The sequence below is a fragment of the Protomyctophum bolini genome, assembly GCF_963924005.1.
Source record: "Protomyctophum bolini genome assembly, chromosome: 21".
In the NCBI taxonomy this organism is placed as follows: Eukaryota; Metazoa; Chordata; class Actinopteri; order Myctophiformes; family Myctophidae; genus Protomyctophum; species Protomyctophum bolini.
Genome location: NC_137882.1, coordinates 14,648,035 through 14,664,089, shown reverse-complemented (window position 1 = coordinate 14,664,089; position 16,055 = coordinate 14,648,035). Strand labels below are relative to the sequence as shown.

The 16,055-nt window shown below is 44.2% G+C and overlaps 1 protein-coding gene across 5 annotated transcripts in view; it reads left to right on the top strand.

The window, feature by feature from the left end:
- The first annotated feature begins 105 nt into the window (after positions 1–105).
- Positions 106–16,055, top strand: part of cacnb2a (calcium channel, voltage-dependent, beta 2a) — a 93,980-nt gene continuing 78,030 nt past the window's right edge. For 3 of the 5 annotated variants that reach the window (XM_080794361.1, XM_080794360.1, XM_080794359.1), the window contains exons 1-2: positions 106–247; positions 2,352–2,444. In XM_080794361.1, coding sequence (XP_080650487.1) covers positions 164–247; positions 2,352–2,444 — 177 coding nt within the window. In that variant the 5' untranslated portion in view covers positions 106–163. Of the gene's footprint in view, positions 248–2,351; positions 2,445–15,337; positions 15,434–16,055 lie in introns of those variants that run through there. The other 2 variants (XM_080794364.1, XM_080794362.1) reach the window with 1 other exon arrangement.

Genomic DNA, 16,055 nt, shown 5'->3' with positions numbered 1-16,055 from the left:
CGCGCGGGCGTTCATGACGAATATAGTCTGTGCGTCGTGACTGCCTGCGGCGACAATGCGCTTTTGTAACTTTTCTAATAAGTCACACAGCTGGAGATACTTGACGGCAGGCGTTTTCTGTTTTTCTTTTTTAACCTTTTGTCACTGACTGGAGTCGGCTGTGATGGTTCTAAACAATACACAGAAGACGAGAGCAACACATTTGGACAAACAACACATGGAGTCGCATGAAAACCATGGCTTACAGGTAAGTCCTTTTCACCCCCTATGCTTTATAAATCATTTAGTAAAGCAGCGCAGAGCCGCCTATAGGTGACATGCTGCATATTATGGCCAAGTGTTTTGATTGATTGAATATGCCTACTTTAGTTAGAAAGTAGCATGCAAATATTTAGGCTAAAACTTTAAGGATAACACAAAAATAAGTCATGGGGACTTGTTTCCATTGTGGTCCTATCTATCCATTTAGGTTATTTCGATATATTTTGTTGATCACGAATCAACACATTTTCCTTTTGTTTATTAAAAAAATAATAACACTAGCCTACAATAAAAAAATATAACAAGAAGAAGCTCATTATGTAGCCAATTAAATTGTATTCGATGCTAAGATGTTATCCTCCCCTATGGTTATCTGAAAGATCACAATACCTTATAGTCTACTTTAGATTTGTTGGCATGTTATGTCATGCATCAGAACTGTTCAACATCTAGCCTGTTAAACTATTTCGATATCTGGCTTCATGCTTAGCTGATAATTAAACCCCATCAGATCCTGTTTCACTTTCTTTTGAGAAGATTACCAGACCCTCTCCTGGCAGCTTACAAAGGGTACTATACAGTACACACACAAGCACTGGTTTCTAAGAAACAGAAGAGCTGGCCTTTTTAATGATGCATGATTTACATGTCTCAGGGTAATACTTTCGTGGAATAAAAGGCAGAATCTTGAAATGAATTTGTTTCTCCGTTGCCACTAGCAACACACAGGAGTACCTCAGCTTAGTCAGTGCATTGCTTTTCCAGATCCCATCATATCAAAGCAAGACTTAAGACCACCCACACAACTACCAGGGTTTTGTGACATACTGCCTCCAGGGATATAAGACTGATTTTATAACCTCAGGTTTTGAGTAGCCTATAATCTACAGCAGTGGTTCTCAAACATTTCCGCCCAAATTGATAGATAATATATATTTGGCCTCTGACCCCTATCTGCTTGTATATCTGCTATTTTCCAATAGCCATATAAAATATGCATAAAAGGGTTAAAATGTAATTAACACTTTTAGCTGGGGACCCCCTGGAACCCCCTCAAGGACCCCTGGGGGTCTGGGGAAGGGGTGGTCCCCACTCCCCGGTTCAAACCTTGGCTCCTCTGACCTTGCTGTCCCTGAGCAAGACACCTAATTAATCCCCAACTCTCCCATGCACTCATCTGAGCGGAACACTGCTGGGTCAAATGGCACAAAAGTAATTTACCCTCTGGGATCACATCAAATACCCTTTATTTATATTATACCATACAGTAGACCAGTGGTTTTCTTTTGTTTTTAGAGGCACTAGCCCCTCCAATGCATGGCTTTTGAAGATTACGTCATGTGGCAGCCAAGTCTATGGACTTTTTAATGTTTGTTTAGAGCACTTCTGATGTAAATCGTTTGCCAGCCAAGTCTATATGGACTTTAATGTTTGTTTAGGGAACTAAATAACAACGTAAGACGCCATGTGGCCAATATAAACACATCTTGTGACTGATTACGTTTTATACAATAACACACTGTCATTCATGGAGGACGATGAGGATGATGATAGTGTCAGACTGTTGGCCACACCATTAAAGCACGAGAAGGAAATTGACTTTTTAGATAGTATGACAGTGGAAATGATTGGGGAAGAAAGAAAGAAAACAGGCAGCCACAGTGGACGCCCCTCACTTCACACAGTGTGATTTTTATTTTTTTATTTCAAGGAATCACATAACCCTGAGAGTGTACAAATGGAACCAAATAGACCTTTAATGGACCCATAAGGGACCCATAAGGGTCCATTTGGTTCCATTCGTACACTCTCAGAGGAACCACATAACCCTGAGAGTGTACAAATGGAACCAAATAGACCCTTAATGGACCCATAAGGGTCCATTTGGTTCCATTCGTACACTCTCAGAGTTACAGACCAGAAAGGGTCTGTTTGGAACCCATTCAAGGAACTCTTTGTGAACCACTGCAGTAGACAGACAGACCGACAGACAACAACACACAGACAGATCGATAGATGATTGATCGATTTATTAGTATCCGCCACTAACAATTTAACAAACCATCTTGTCTTCCCTGCTCTCCCTGAAGCCCCAGAGCAAAGTGGTGCGAAGGAAAGGTCGATTCAAAGGCTCTGACGGCAGCACCTCCTCTGACACCACAACCAACAGCCTCGTCAGACAGGTAAGGATGACTGTAGTTTCCGGCTTGCCAATCCTGTCGCGTGACGGGCGGCTAGTATGTCGCATGGACTTGTTATGTTTGACATGTGAGAGGCTCATCAGGGGCCATCAACCCATCTGAACGTCACTAACACGCTATCCCTGTCAAACAGTCACTCGAAGAAAGAAAGAAAACAATTGTAATATTACTTGTGCTCTTTTAGAGAGAGGAGAGTACAGACGAGAGTTGGTTGAGAGAGAGAGAGGGAGAGAGAAATAAACAGTGAGAGAGAAATAAAGAGTGAGAGAGAGAAATTAAAGAGTGAGAGAGAGAAATAAAGATTGAGAGAGAGAACTAAAGAGAGAGAAGAAAGAGAGAAATATAAGTTGTTTGCCCCCGGGGGGTACGCTATAGAGAAGATGGAGAGTACTGGTGGTCTCATCAGCCATGACTATCTCTCCTGTGGCTCAACAGGACCGGGCCGCTTGCATAGCGGTCTGGGTACCATGTGTCGTAGGTTCGAATTCCGATCCCGACGACCTTTGCTGCGTGTCACTCCTCATTCCGGCCGCTGAGCTGGTAAGGAAGGGTGGCAGATTATGAAGTTCAATTTCATAACGCCTGAAATTCAAACAAGTGAGTGAGTCAATAGAATGCTATTGTTTAAAATGCAATGTGTAATTCCTTAATGGTTATATATAATCATGATCATACCTCACCATACGATTTATCAATACATGCATATCGTCATGTACAAAACTGTTAATTTTCAGGATTCAAATTCAAAGTTCTGCTACTTTTCATGTTTTTGTGTGACGCTGTAGTATGATACAATTAGGGCATTACGACAAAACACAAACAGTTGGAATGTGGAGACAGGAGGTTTCTGCCCGACAGCAACATTGATTATGTATTCTATATATTGCATTATGCATCAGGTGTAGTTGATTGTGCTCATGTGCTAGTTTCCTGCGTTAGGAACCACCACATACAGTAGTATAACAGTGAACGCGAGCTGTGAGGAATAGCACAGCTGCAACCATTATCATCAGTCAGCAATGGAACTGTATGTTGCAGTGAAGAAGGCACTCTGTAAACATAGCTTGGGTACAGTATGTTAACGATCCTGACGCAGAGTAGGCAACTCTCCTCTTGAGCTATGTGGTTCTTGAGTGTGGCGACACTGGGGCCTGTTATAAAGCAGACCCTTCAAGGTAGTGCACACTCAAAGGTGTCTGGTCTTTGTTGAGTAGAGACCTGCAGGGACAAGGACGAGGGATGGGTTAAGGGGCGATGTGGGGGCCGCTTCCACCGAAATGTTTCTGCCTTTTTTGGGAGGGAGGCACGGTCAGGCACTGATCTTCCGCCATGTCCTTGGCAGAGAATCGGCGACCCAAAGGGGAGTTGAGCTGGATGGGAATCTGAGCAATATGGCATCTTCCTGGCCTGGCTCTGTTTCCTCTCAACAACAGGGGTGGGCGTTTTGAATGAGACAGCACGGTGGTGTTATTGCAGCCCAATATGAACCAGTTAATCAGGCGTCGCTCCACTGTCCACAGTCATGACCCATCCTGCCCTCTGGCCTCTTACCCCTGGGAGCCCATGTCCATTCCCACAGTCCAGCTTCAAGTCAACAGTTCCCCTCAGACTGGCTGTCATCGACTTCCACTCATGTCTGAGTCATCGTAGGCAAACTCAATTAGGCTTAGGCTATGAGAGTATCTATCTGTGACTCAGTAGTACAGTGGCTGAGAATGGAGGTACAGTACCATGGACGAAGTGGAGGACAGAGAGAGGGTGGGATGATAAGAGAGGGAGAGGTAAGCAGAACGGTCACCCCAAAATACACTCTGTTGTATTAGTTTTATGGAGTAATAAGGCTAGGTAGGTATAGGCATAATAATAATAATAATGGATTACATTTTTTTAGCGCTTTTTTATGCACTACGTGCCTACACAAAGCGCTTTACAATGGTCCATTCATTCATACATTGGAAGGTGAAGCGGCAAACCGTCAACGTTTAGGAATAAGGCTAGGTTTAGGTATAATTTTACTGCGGTTACGTTTAGGTTAACTGGTGGCAACCGTTCCGAGGTTGCCGGATTAAACCCGGGACAAGCATGTTTTACCCGGGACGAGCGTGGTGGGAGTTCTGCTCTGGTTTTGGTCAATATTAAGTAGTTCCGGTCATTTTGTGGGGGGCACTGGGGCCACGCAGTAAAAGTAAATTAATTCACATTTGTATTGTTGACCTATTTCTAAAATATTAGAGCAACTTTCGTTCAACTTTGACCACTCTATCACATGGAACTATTTTTTGGACGTAGTGATATGGACATAAAAAACATAGTTCCGTGTGTTAGAGGGGTAAGAAATGAACAAAATATTTTAGAAATGGGTCAACAATAGAAATGACGTTAGTTTTGTGGATTAATTTACTTTTAATGCGTGGCCCCCTGTGCCCCCCAACTACTTAATATTTCACCAAAACCAGAGCAGAACTCCCACCACGGGACTCGGGCAATCAATTAATACAGTTGCAACCACCATATTAATGGCAAGTATTTCATACAGCTTAAGTAAAAAAAAGTCTGAACTATCCCTTTAATGAGAGCATTCTTGTATTCAAGAGAGAGAGAGAGAGAGAGAGAGGGTGGGGGCGGAAGTGGAGGGGGGGGGGGGTATTGTTCCCAGGTCAGAGAGGCAGTTATATCCCCTTTATAGATGTGTGCTGAAAGAGGAGACCAGAAATAGCAGGCCCTGCCAGTAACCAGTCTGTTTGGATACTAATGTAAATACTCTGTTTTGGAGTTGCTAGAAGCATAGCAGTGGTGTTTAGCCAGACATAATTTTTCCCTGCCATCGCACTCAATCTTTGTGCTCGTGATTATTTTCACTTTTCACTGAGGAATGAGGGTTGTTAGCAGTTAAACATTTTAAACTAACACCATACTTGGACAATTATGGCATCAAAAAGCATCACTCTGTGGTTAATCCACTGCAGATTCATCAAGCCCTGTCGCGTTGTTTTTGTATCCCCGCTCATTTCTCTCTGTTTTATCATAATCAATTCCCTCTTCTGTCAACATCAGAACGAGACCAACCCGCCAAAGTTGACATTTCCTCTAAGACTGTTTACTCTGTGTGATTTTAAGGATTTTTGAAACGATGCTTTGACTAGCCTCCAAAGAAGCCCTTTTTCCTCGCTCTACTGTACTGTAGACGTAGAGGGAGGACCTGTAGCCACCGAGAGTCAGACGGCTCCCAGCTTTCCTGTAAGCGTGTTGGACACACGATGAGAGAGGCTCATCGGGGGCCTCGATCGATCATCGATCTGAACGTCACTAACACGCTCTTTCTGTCAAACAGTCACTCAAAGGAAGAAAGAGAAAACGATTCTAATTTTACTCATGCTCTTTTAGAGAGTGGGAGAGAGTACAGATGGAGAGTAGATTGAGAGAAAGCGAGAGAGAGAGAAATAGACTGAAATTGTGGCTTATTGCACGGGGGGCTTAAAGGAGGAGGTGGAGAGTACTGGTGGTCCCGTCTTGGTCACAAGTCAGCCATAACGCATTAATCGTACCAAAACACAGAATGTATCTTGTCTCCCTGCTCTTACTTCTATTGAGACATTTAGATTGTGTCAAAGGTCATGTCTCACCTACTCAGGATTTGAGTAGGTGAGATCTGAAATTTTGACCTGATGGTCAATCAATTTATCCCCCGAGAAAGCAGACAGGCTCTATTAGTTCAATGGTTTTCAGCACTTGCGCAGGACACCGGGTTCAAATCTGGGGGACGAGGAAAGTTATGTCTAATACTATACCGCCTGCCTGTCTCATTAAGCTTTCTTCTCCTCTTTGTCTGGCTCTTTTTTTTGTTCTTAATTTCTCTCTCTTTGTCCCGTTTCTCTCTTTCCTCTATGACAGCTACTGGCCCCGGGCTAGGAGTCTATCTCGTATGGCTCACTGCAATAGGTTTTCCATGGCACGCACGCCGTCCTTGTGCTTGGACGAGAGTAATGTTAGTAGTGTGGTGATCAGTGTTGCCATGTCTGCTTATTATAAGCGAGTTTGGCCTTTTTTTTGTAAAGTTTTCAAACAAAGACCAAATTAATATGTATTTGTCTGTCTGATAATATTTTGTGTTAAAATGTTTCAAAAACTTGCGACGGGAAAGCATCAGCTTTATATAAGCCGATGCATATTGGTTAACTTTAGACAGTGCTCATGTGGCCTCTAGTCGCTTCTTTGGGTTGTTTTCATAGACCTGGTTGCTTATTTCTCTCGCAAACTGGCAACCCTGTTGGACTCTGTACTGTGGTGATGAAAGGACCGTCTGGGGTGCAGGAAATCCCGCTCTCATTCTCTCCCTGATTACGGACTTTTCTCCTTTTCATGATCCATCCGATTGTGTTTTCTCCACTTAATGGAGGAACGGGGTGACGTAAGCAACCAGTTGGCTCCCTCTGATGCTTATTATCAGATCTGGCAATCTGGCAGGGTATATGGACGAGCTACAGTAGCTCCCACTGTCCAATGGACCCACAGGAAACTGTGGATAAGGTGCACTTTAAAAGCTTTTTTTTTAATGTGTACATCATGACTTTCCAACAGTAGACCTTTCTGTCAAGTCCATGTGTAGCTTCTGGCTCCAAAACCAGGAATAATGCTTGGAGTAGTTAAATGAACAAAGTTTAAATGGTAGGCTATGAAATATGTGCAGACAGATTGAAGTGAAACAAAACTGTTGTGGGTAACTTCAAGATTATAGTGTCACAAGACCGCCATCTGGTGGTGAGTTGAGGGAAGAAATTATATTTTTGTGATGAACAGTTACAGACAGTAGCATCTATCTATGCCAGGCTAACCTTTTACATATACCAGCGTTGTAGTCCGATTTTGTTCTTGGAATGTATAGATTTATTTTTGTAGTAAATGAGGTCTTAAAGGTTGCAGCATTTGTCACCTAAAAGTCAACCAGAATAAATAAATATATCGTCATTGTTTCAGGTGGAAACCTCATCTGTCCAAATTTTTAGGATTCAAATTCAACCATAGAAGTAGCAGATTGACACGCTCAAACTTGTCGCTTGGGGACGTGTTTTGAGCTTGTGGATCTGATACTTTTAATGCTTTTGTGTGACTCTGTAATATGATCACGTAGGACATTAATTTACGAAAAAAAGTTAGAAGGTTTCTGCCCTATAGAGGGTATGCGCGTGACATCATCAAGATTCATCATCATACCCGGAAGTTACGTGGGAATGCCTACTGAGTGACAAAAAACTACTTTCTGGCCTTGACAGCTCATACATCCATCCTATTTGATTGCATTGTCACTCACTTTGCCACTGGATTTGCCACTCGATCTGCCATTCACTTTATGCATGCGCATACCCTCTATAGCAACGATATCCTTCATTCATTGACATTGACACTCACTATGTATGTATCCATTTTGATTTGAACCCAGGTGTTCCCCATGGGAAAATCAAACACCAGTCCCCGCTTGGAAATGGAAAATAGAGATATTAGGCTTCTGATCTTCAGGCAGGACTACTCTGCTACATAAGCTTTGCATAATTTATGTACTGTATACTATAGAACCATTTCTTAATAATGGGAAAATGATGGTAGTCTTGCTGCAGCACTTCCATTGTCCTCATGCAGGCACCGTTTCCATGATGGAATGAATGGAAATGTCTGCTAGCTAGAGAGTCTGATGGTTTACTGGAAGACCGCCTAGAGTTCTTAGAAAGAAATCCCTGCGTCAGTTTTTTAATTATCAACACAATGGACTTATTTTAGTACTTGCGAACTTATACTAGGATAGCAAGAACGGATTTCTGAGTGTGTAGGTTTTTTTGACATAATTTCACTTTATTATAATTCAGTCAGACAACTCACGAATAGATTGACCAATATTTATTGCAAGAATGAGTAACAAGTGTGCATATGATATTTGACTTGGCGTTCGGCTCTGCTGGATTTCTCCCTGCTCGGCACGATTAAGCAACAACATAAAACATAAAGAGCAGGGAGATAGATATACAATAACCCCCCCATGGGGCGCATAAATAGCAGAGCCCACCGGTGGTGCTGGGGTGGTGGTGGGAGAAAACATCACATACAACCGGGAACCATGAGCAGAGGAAGGCAGGAAGGTAATGGAGTCTAGTGAGCTTAAGTAGCCTGCCCGATTGGTCAGCTGACTGCCGCATCGGCGAATGACGTGTGAGACTTGCACACACTTATACACCCACATAGTAATGCAGCATGTTAACCCCTTGAGTATAGTATGTGCCCTTGAGCATGGCATGAACCCCCTTGAGGTTGACTGACTGAACTGCCTCGCGAGCTTCGTATTATTTGTATTATCGTGCTCTCCGCTATATAGCACGATGAGACTGCGATTATAATTAAATCAAAACCCTCCTCAAAGCAGAGGTTCACAAAACCAAAAGAAAGAGAAGATGATTCTACTGTCCTGGCAAACATGTCAGATACAGAAGTGGATGTAGCTGATATCATTTTTGCTGATAAGAATCCAACCCATGTGATCAATTATGAACTTCAGCTACACCAGTGGTTCTCAAACGTTTTAATTTCAAGGACGCCCAGAACTCTCAGAGTTTCAGACCTGTACTGAAAGGGTCCATTTGGAACCCTGTCAAGGAACCTGGAGGGTCTCTGGACCCCACTTTGAGAACCACTGATCTGGTTCCCAAACTGGGGGTCCCTAAATTATTATTATACATTATAAGTGTGCACTGTGTACACTGTACAGCTATCTGTGCATTTCTCAAGTGACAATTTAAACACTTTTAAGACCTTTTTTAATACCAAATTGGCAAAAGTAAAGTGGATAAAAGCGCTATATAAATGCACCATTTATTTTCATGTGTAGACTCGCACCTCTACAGTACTTGGTGTCAGGAGGAGCAGGTGACTGATGGCTACATGTCAGACTGTGACAGAGTATAGCTCATAGGTAGTATTCTCTCTTCACAGGGCAGAAAGGGCACAGGTCTCTGCATGTAATGACACCCTTCCATCAAACCGCACTGCAACGCAACGCCCTAATGAAATGTCTGTGCTTTAGTTGAGCTCGTCTGCTGACCCAATGTCAGTCACACTGATGCAAGAGATATATGTTACTATCCCAGACAGATGACACGTGTGTGTGTGTGTGTGTGTGTGTGTGTGTGTGTGTGTGTGTGTGTGTGTGTGTGTGTGTGTGTGTGTGTGTGTGTGTGTGTGTGTGTGTGTGTGTGTGTGTGTGTGTGTGTGTGTGTGTGTGTGTGTGTGTGTGTGTGTGTGTGTGTGTGTGTGTGTGTGTGTGTGCGCGTCTGCGTCTGTCCGTTACCAGCACCTGATCCATGCCAAACTGTGCACACACACTGCCAACGACAAACCTCTGCCCCAAATATTCCACAGCGGCCTGTTATAGCGCCACCATGAGGCCGATTTTGGCATTTCTGTAGATTACTCATACACATGTTATCCATACATCACACAATTCGGTATACACTATCTCCATAGTCATGTGATCAACATGGATCTGCACCATTTCCCATCTTCCATCTTGATTAGCTAAGATTGGCTTCCAAAGCTCACATGATGCAATTCCTGTTTTACCTATAACTGTGTTGAGAGAGAGAGAGAGAGAGAGAGAGAGAGAGAGACTTTTACTCCACTACAATTATTTGAAAACTTTGTAGATTTGGATTATTATTACAAAACGTACATTAACCACTTCATCCATATACCTGTATACATTCCGGGCATTTGAAAATAGACGATCTACAAGCTTGTACACCTGCTATTTTTTAAAAGATTTTTTATACATTTGAAAACCTGGAATGGGACATTCTGCAAAATTCTTTTACTTTTGGTACTATAATGTAACTTTTGTACTTTTACTCAAGTACATTTTGATTTACGGACTTTTACTTGTAACGGAGTATTTATACATTGCAGTATTGATACTTTTACGTGATGTAAAAGAATGTGAGTACTTTTTCCACCATTGGCTGAAAGTGAGTTCTGCCTTCAAGTGTCCATCTGCACCTGAAGTACCAGCTCAGTGCGCAGGGCCTCGGGCACAAGGGACAGTTATATTTCACATAGCACGTTACAACAGCAGGCAGGGGAGAAGTTTGCTGGACAACAGCTTATTGGAATTCAGTACAGGTCGAGCTCATACGTCCATGAGTATGAGTGATGGTTTATTTAACTCACACCTGACCTACAGTCAGTGGTGGAACAAGTACTTATATTTTGTATTTAAGTAAAAATACAGTATCAATAACCACAATGTAGAAATACTCTGTTATGGATAAAGTGCGGCGATCAAAATTGACTTGAGTAAAAGTGCTACCCCTTCTGCATTTATTTATTCAGACCTTGCCAATTTGGTTTTGTTGAATGTCACTATGATGATCATTACCGTTTTACCATGATTTGGTGTATGATTTCAATAGCGTGCCAAGCATATGCTGGAAAATTGGCACCCCTGATTCTAAACCAAACAATGATGTACATTATATAGACCGGTTGCTGAGCATGAAGTTGTTGCCATCTGTAAATGATTCATGCCGCCATTCATAATGATGGACAGTATTTTCCTGTGATGTGTTATTTACTGAAATACCTCATGAAAGTTTAATTTCACCCCTTGGAGGGAGAGAAAGAGAGCACGAGAGAGAGATGCGTGTCCTCATCTGACCTCAGTGCTGTCTGACAGCAGAAGTCACGCTGTTATTGTTCTCGTATCAAAGGGCTGCGACTGTGTGGAGTCTCTGTGGTGCAACGGAGGTGAGCAGCAGACCTGACAAAGAGGAAATTTGCATGAGGACAGTGTGTACGTGTACCCAACCGAAAGGAGACAAGCTGCAGTCCTCGCCATGCGAGGATGACCACCAATGTTTTTGTTACGTCTGCTGTTTCACGCTCAGCACAGGATATGTACCCATCTTCAATGACATCGCTGCATATTATTAAGATACACAACACTGGCATGCACTCATTAATGGCACCAAAAGTAGGGTGACTTTGCTGCAAGATTAAAAGGACAACAACTTGCTGGAGTGAGATTCTCATGACATGGGCAGATGGGCTCTAACTGTAGCTTTTGCTGATGTGCCACAACATTATTGTTTATGATCCTGCACTGAATGAACTGCGGAAAATCCGGTTAAATCTCAGTTCGTCAGTGAGAAGGGGATGAGATGGAGGGATAAAGGGTATAAAATAATTTTCTTCATTAGTATTTTTCTGTGGTGGTGTGGTTCTGTGTTAGACAGAGCCTATAGTCTCGTGAGCCAGACAGTTTTTAAATGCTTCCGTCATACAGTCTTTACATTTGCGCAAATGTATCCGAATATAAATGAAAATCATCAAAGCATATCTTGCTGCTCGTAAAGATATTAAGTTATATTTTTGTGAATGGAAATGACAAACAAATGACAGCTTCCTGTCTCAGATTTCGGGAGGTGTAGTTCCAGACTCTATTGGGAGATATTGGAATAGTTGGCTAACTTGGCTGGCTGGAGACCGAGCCTGAACCGAAAAGCCTCTTAACTGCTGGTCATCCACAGTACATGAGTTCAAACTCACTGCACATTTTGTAGGGGCGCTAGCCTGTCCTATGTCCAGCTTTGAGGGTCTGTGTAAACACAAACATTGAAGACAAAATGTGTGTAAACACAAACATTGAAGACAAAAGTGAGGACGCAAATTGTGATTGGCTGGCGTGATTGGGTGGGAGGTGTGCCATTGGTTGAGAATGAGACTACTTATGATGATAAGAGCGCCCCTCACTTCACACGAGTGTGATTTTTAAACTGATCATAGTACAATCTTGTAAATAATCACAAATCTGCAGCAGTAGCAGGAAAGTGTGTATCCTGTTCATCCATAAACTGTTGTTTTCCCCTCCGTAAAATACATCGAAACTTGTTCCTTTTGGCTTTGGGTATATCTTTAAGACTTATACTGACTGCTGACTAGGGGTGCAACGGTTTTCAACCGAAAACCGAACCGTTCGGTTCCACATACACGGTTCAATGCGCTCTAATGAACCGCGCTATTTCGGTTTGCATTAATTAATTTATTACAGCTGCGAAGAATGTATTTCTCGGTCACACACTGGCCTACTTAGAAGTCTAGCACTCTATCGGTCACACACCGTCCTACTAAGAAGTCTAGCACTCTTTCGGTCACAGAAGTGTAGCACTCTGTCGGCCCACCCCCTACACACACACACACACACACACACACACACACAGAGAGAGAGAGAGACGGCATGATGAGGAGAATCCAGCACTCGTCTTTAAACGTCGTTCTTGGAATAATTATTGATCGTCATACACAGAGACACACACAGCGGAGTAACCTCGCGCCAACAGGCTTCTAAGCACGGTCGTTGTAAGTTTGTTCAGATCTGATTCTGCATCTGCACTCGCTGTTTGAGTGCTAATTAAGAGGGAGAGTGAGAGCAAAAACAACCCGCAGCAGGACGATCATTCCGTCAGAAAAGTACCAACAAAATACTCCCATGTCCAATCCATGACTGTAGATAGAAGCCCTTCTTCTAATAATATAAGCATAATATCCTTAAATCCTCATGTAGACTTATTGTAAACTTTTGTAGGCTATTTTTCTGAGACACGACGCATTCACTGTGAATGACTCCCCTCCCAGGAGACACTCTCCTCTCCTCTTTCCTGCATGTGCTTAATGCCCCGTGTGAGCGCATAGGTGCATTTATTTCCCCTTGAAAGTAATGATGAGGCACATTAAAATAGCAATATGAGGTTTTTTCCCCCCTTTAAAATAATGAAAAGGCAGAAATGCCTAATAAAATAATATATGCTAAAAAAAGAGAAGAAAAGAAAATGCTATAAATAAACTTTTTTGAGTGGTGCAAGCCACTGCCTGGCTGGCTGGCTGGGTATGAGCATGAAAACAGCGTGGTTGTTTTTCACCACCTGTGCACAACCTAACACACACGCACATTATTAACTGTATATATGATGATTTCGTGTGTGCCAGTACAGTACAGTACAGTAGAGGGTACAGTAGGGCGCGTTCCTGGGGATCACTTCACAAGGGGGTATTTTTTTTTACGAAACCGAACCGAAACCGTGGCCCCCATACCGAGGTTCGAACCGAACCGTGGTCTAACTGAACCGTTGCACCCCTACTGCTGACTGACTTTCCAGTGACTTAAGACTTAAGTCACTGGAAAGTCAGTCAGCTTTTCATTTGCCTTGACTTTCATTTGACTAAGATCTATATACCATGTGCTTAGCTTTTTATTTTTTTCATAACTCGGGTACATCCTCCAAGTCATCCAATGAGACAGACATGACCGAGTGACTGTGTCCAAAGTCGAAAGTCAAAGTCGTACGATTTGTCACACACGTTACCGCAGTGAAATTTGTTCTCCACTTTTGACCCATCTCTTGGAGCGGTGAGCCGCAGCCAAGGAGCGGTGAGCTGCAGCCGTGCCGCACTCTGGAATCATTTGATTAGTTGATTTAACCCCCCCAATCCAACCCTTTCATGCTGAGTGCCAAGCAGGAACGCATCGGGTCCTATTTTTACAGTCTTTGGTATGACCCGGCCGGGGATCAAACCCCCAACCTCCCAGTTTCAGGGCGGACACTCTAACCACAAGGCCACTGTCTGGTCCCTCAGACATGACTGAGTGACTGTGTCCCTCAGACATGACTGAGTGACGGTGTTCCACTTAGCCGCGTGCGGATGGTCACCCTCTGCACCACACAGAGTCCTCTGCTGCTCCTCCACTCTCTGCACCACATGCATGGCATGCGCTGCTTTCTCCTCGATGCACACATGATGCACATCATACAGTACACGGCAGCTGGCAGCTCTCGCTTCTTCTGCCTGCTGACCACTTACTGCCCCTCAGCCCATGGGTATACTGTACATGTATGGCACTTAAACACAGACAGAAAGATGGAAAGCAGGAAAATGAATGAAAGTGAAGGAAGGACGCACAGCATATGTATTGCACAGCATACTCTTGTCTAAATGAGAGAGGGGCAGAGAGAGAGTGAGTCCTGGAGGAGAGAGAGACGGAGAGAGAGAGATAGAGATAGAGAGGGGGGAGAGGGAGAGAGGAGGAGGAGAATTCAAAGGCGTTGTCCTCCATCAGGAAGCAAGGTACAGCGGTACAGCGGTCAATAAAGGACACTCGCGAGACGCTCCACCTCCCCATTTGTGGAGGAACTTGCCTGAGTCGAGCGTGCCCCGTCATGACTAAACACATGCGCGGCTGATCCAAGGGCACCAGCCCTGCCATCCACATAACTACACTACAGTATACTGTATACGTCTGAGCCATCCAGCCAGCCACGGCACGGTGCCACTGCAGAAAGGATTTGGGAGGACTACAGCACAGAGGAGAGCAGCGCTGACTCGCCGGAGAAGGATAACGCTTGTTTTTTTTTTTGGGGGGGGGGGGGGGGTCGGGGGGTGCGGTAAACAACTGGTGCAGTTGCCAACTTCGACCGGACCCCTCCGGCTGTTTCTGCTGCTGCGGTCTGGGACGCTGTGGACGAAAAAAAGTACCAGGCACGGAGGAAGAGAAGTAGCCACGACAATCGGAACTTAAGGACCTGGGTGTTGTCGTCGTCTGCGGGCCGATCCGTGTTGCACGTGGGTAGGGTGTGGGGGGTCAGGAGGAGGAGAAGATCACCGGGCGAGGCGGAGACGCTAGTCCTCCGCTCTCTCTCCTTCATGAAGGATCCCTCCTCTCCTCCTCCTCTTCGTCGTTATCTCTCGTGCCTCTTTCTACTCGGCCCGTCTCTACCCGCCCGCCCGTAGGGGCGACAGTGCATGCCATGGACCGAGGCTGAGTGGATGCTGCTGCCTGACAGGGAGTCTGTAAGGCGGCCGTCCGACCCAGGCTCGACCCCCTGGTCCCCTTCATGCCGTGCTGTGGGCTGGGCCATCGCCGGAGAGCACAGCTTCCATACGTAAGTCTGCCAAACTGTCACCTGTGGCACGACCGATGCTCATTTATTTAAGGGAGAGATCATTTCAATGAGTGTGTTTTGTTTTGTGGCATCTACAGTAGTTTTCCTGAGGGTAGCGATTAGGGTTAGTTTTCCAGGAATGTCCACAGTGAAAGCACATGTGCGTGTTTTGAAATGACGGACTGAGTGTGCACTCATGTGGATGGATAACGGCCAGGATTTTCTCCAAACATGTGAGACTGATTCCTCTTGGCAGATCTTTATTATTGGACCAAATGCAGGATTTAGCAAAAAACATATAAGCTAGCGTTCCACAGGCTTTGTGTGTGTGTGTGTGTGTGTGTGTGTGTGTGTGTGTGTGTGTGTGTGTGTGTGTGTGTGTGTGTGTGTGTGTGTGTGTGTGTGTGTGTGTGTGTGTGTGTGTGTGTGTGTGTGTGTGTGTGTGTGTGTGTGTGTGTGTGTGTGTGTGTGTGTGTGTGTGTGTGTGTGTGTGTGTGTGTGTGTGTGTGTGTGTGTGTGTGTGTGTGTGTGTGTGTGTGTGTGTGTGTGTGTGTGTGTGTGTGTGTGTGTGTGTGTGTGTGTGTGTGTGTGTGTGTGTGTGTGTGTGTGTGTGTGTGTGTGT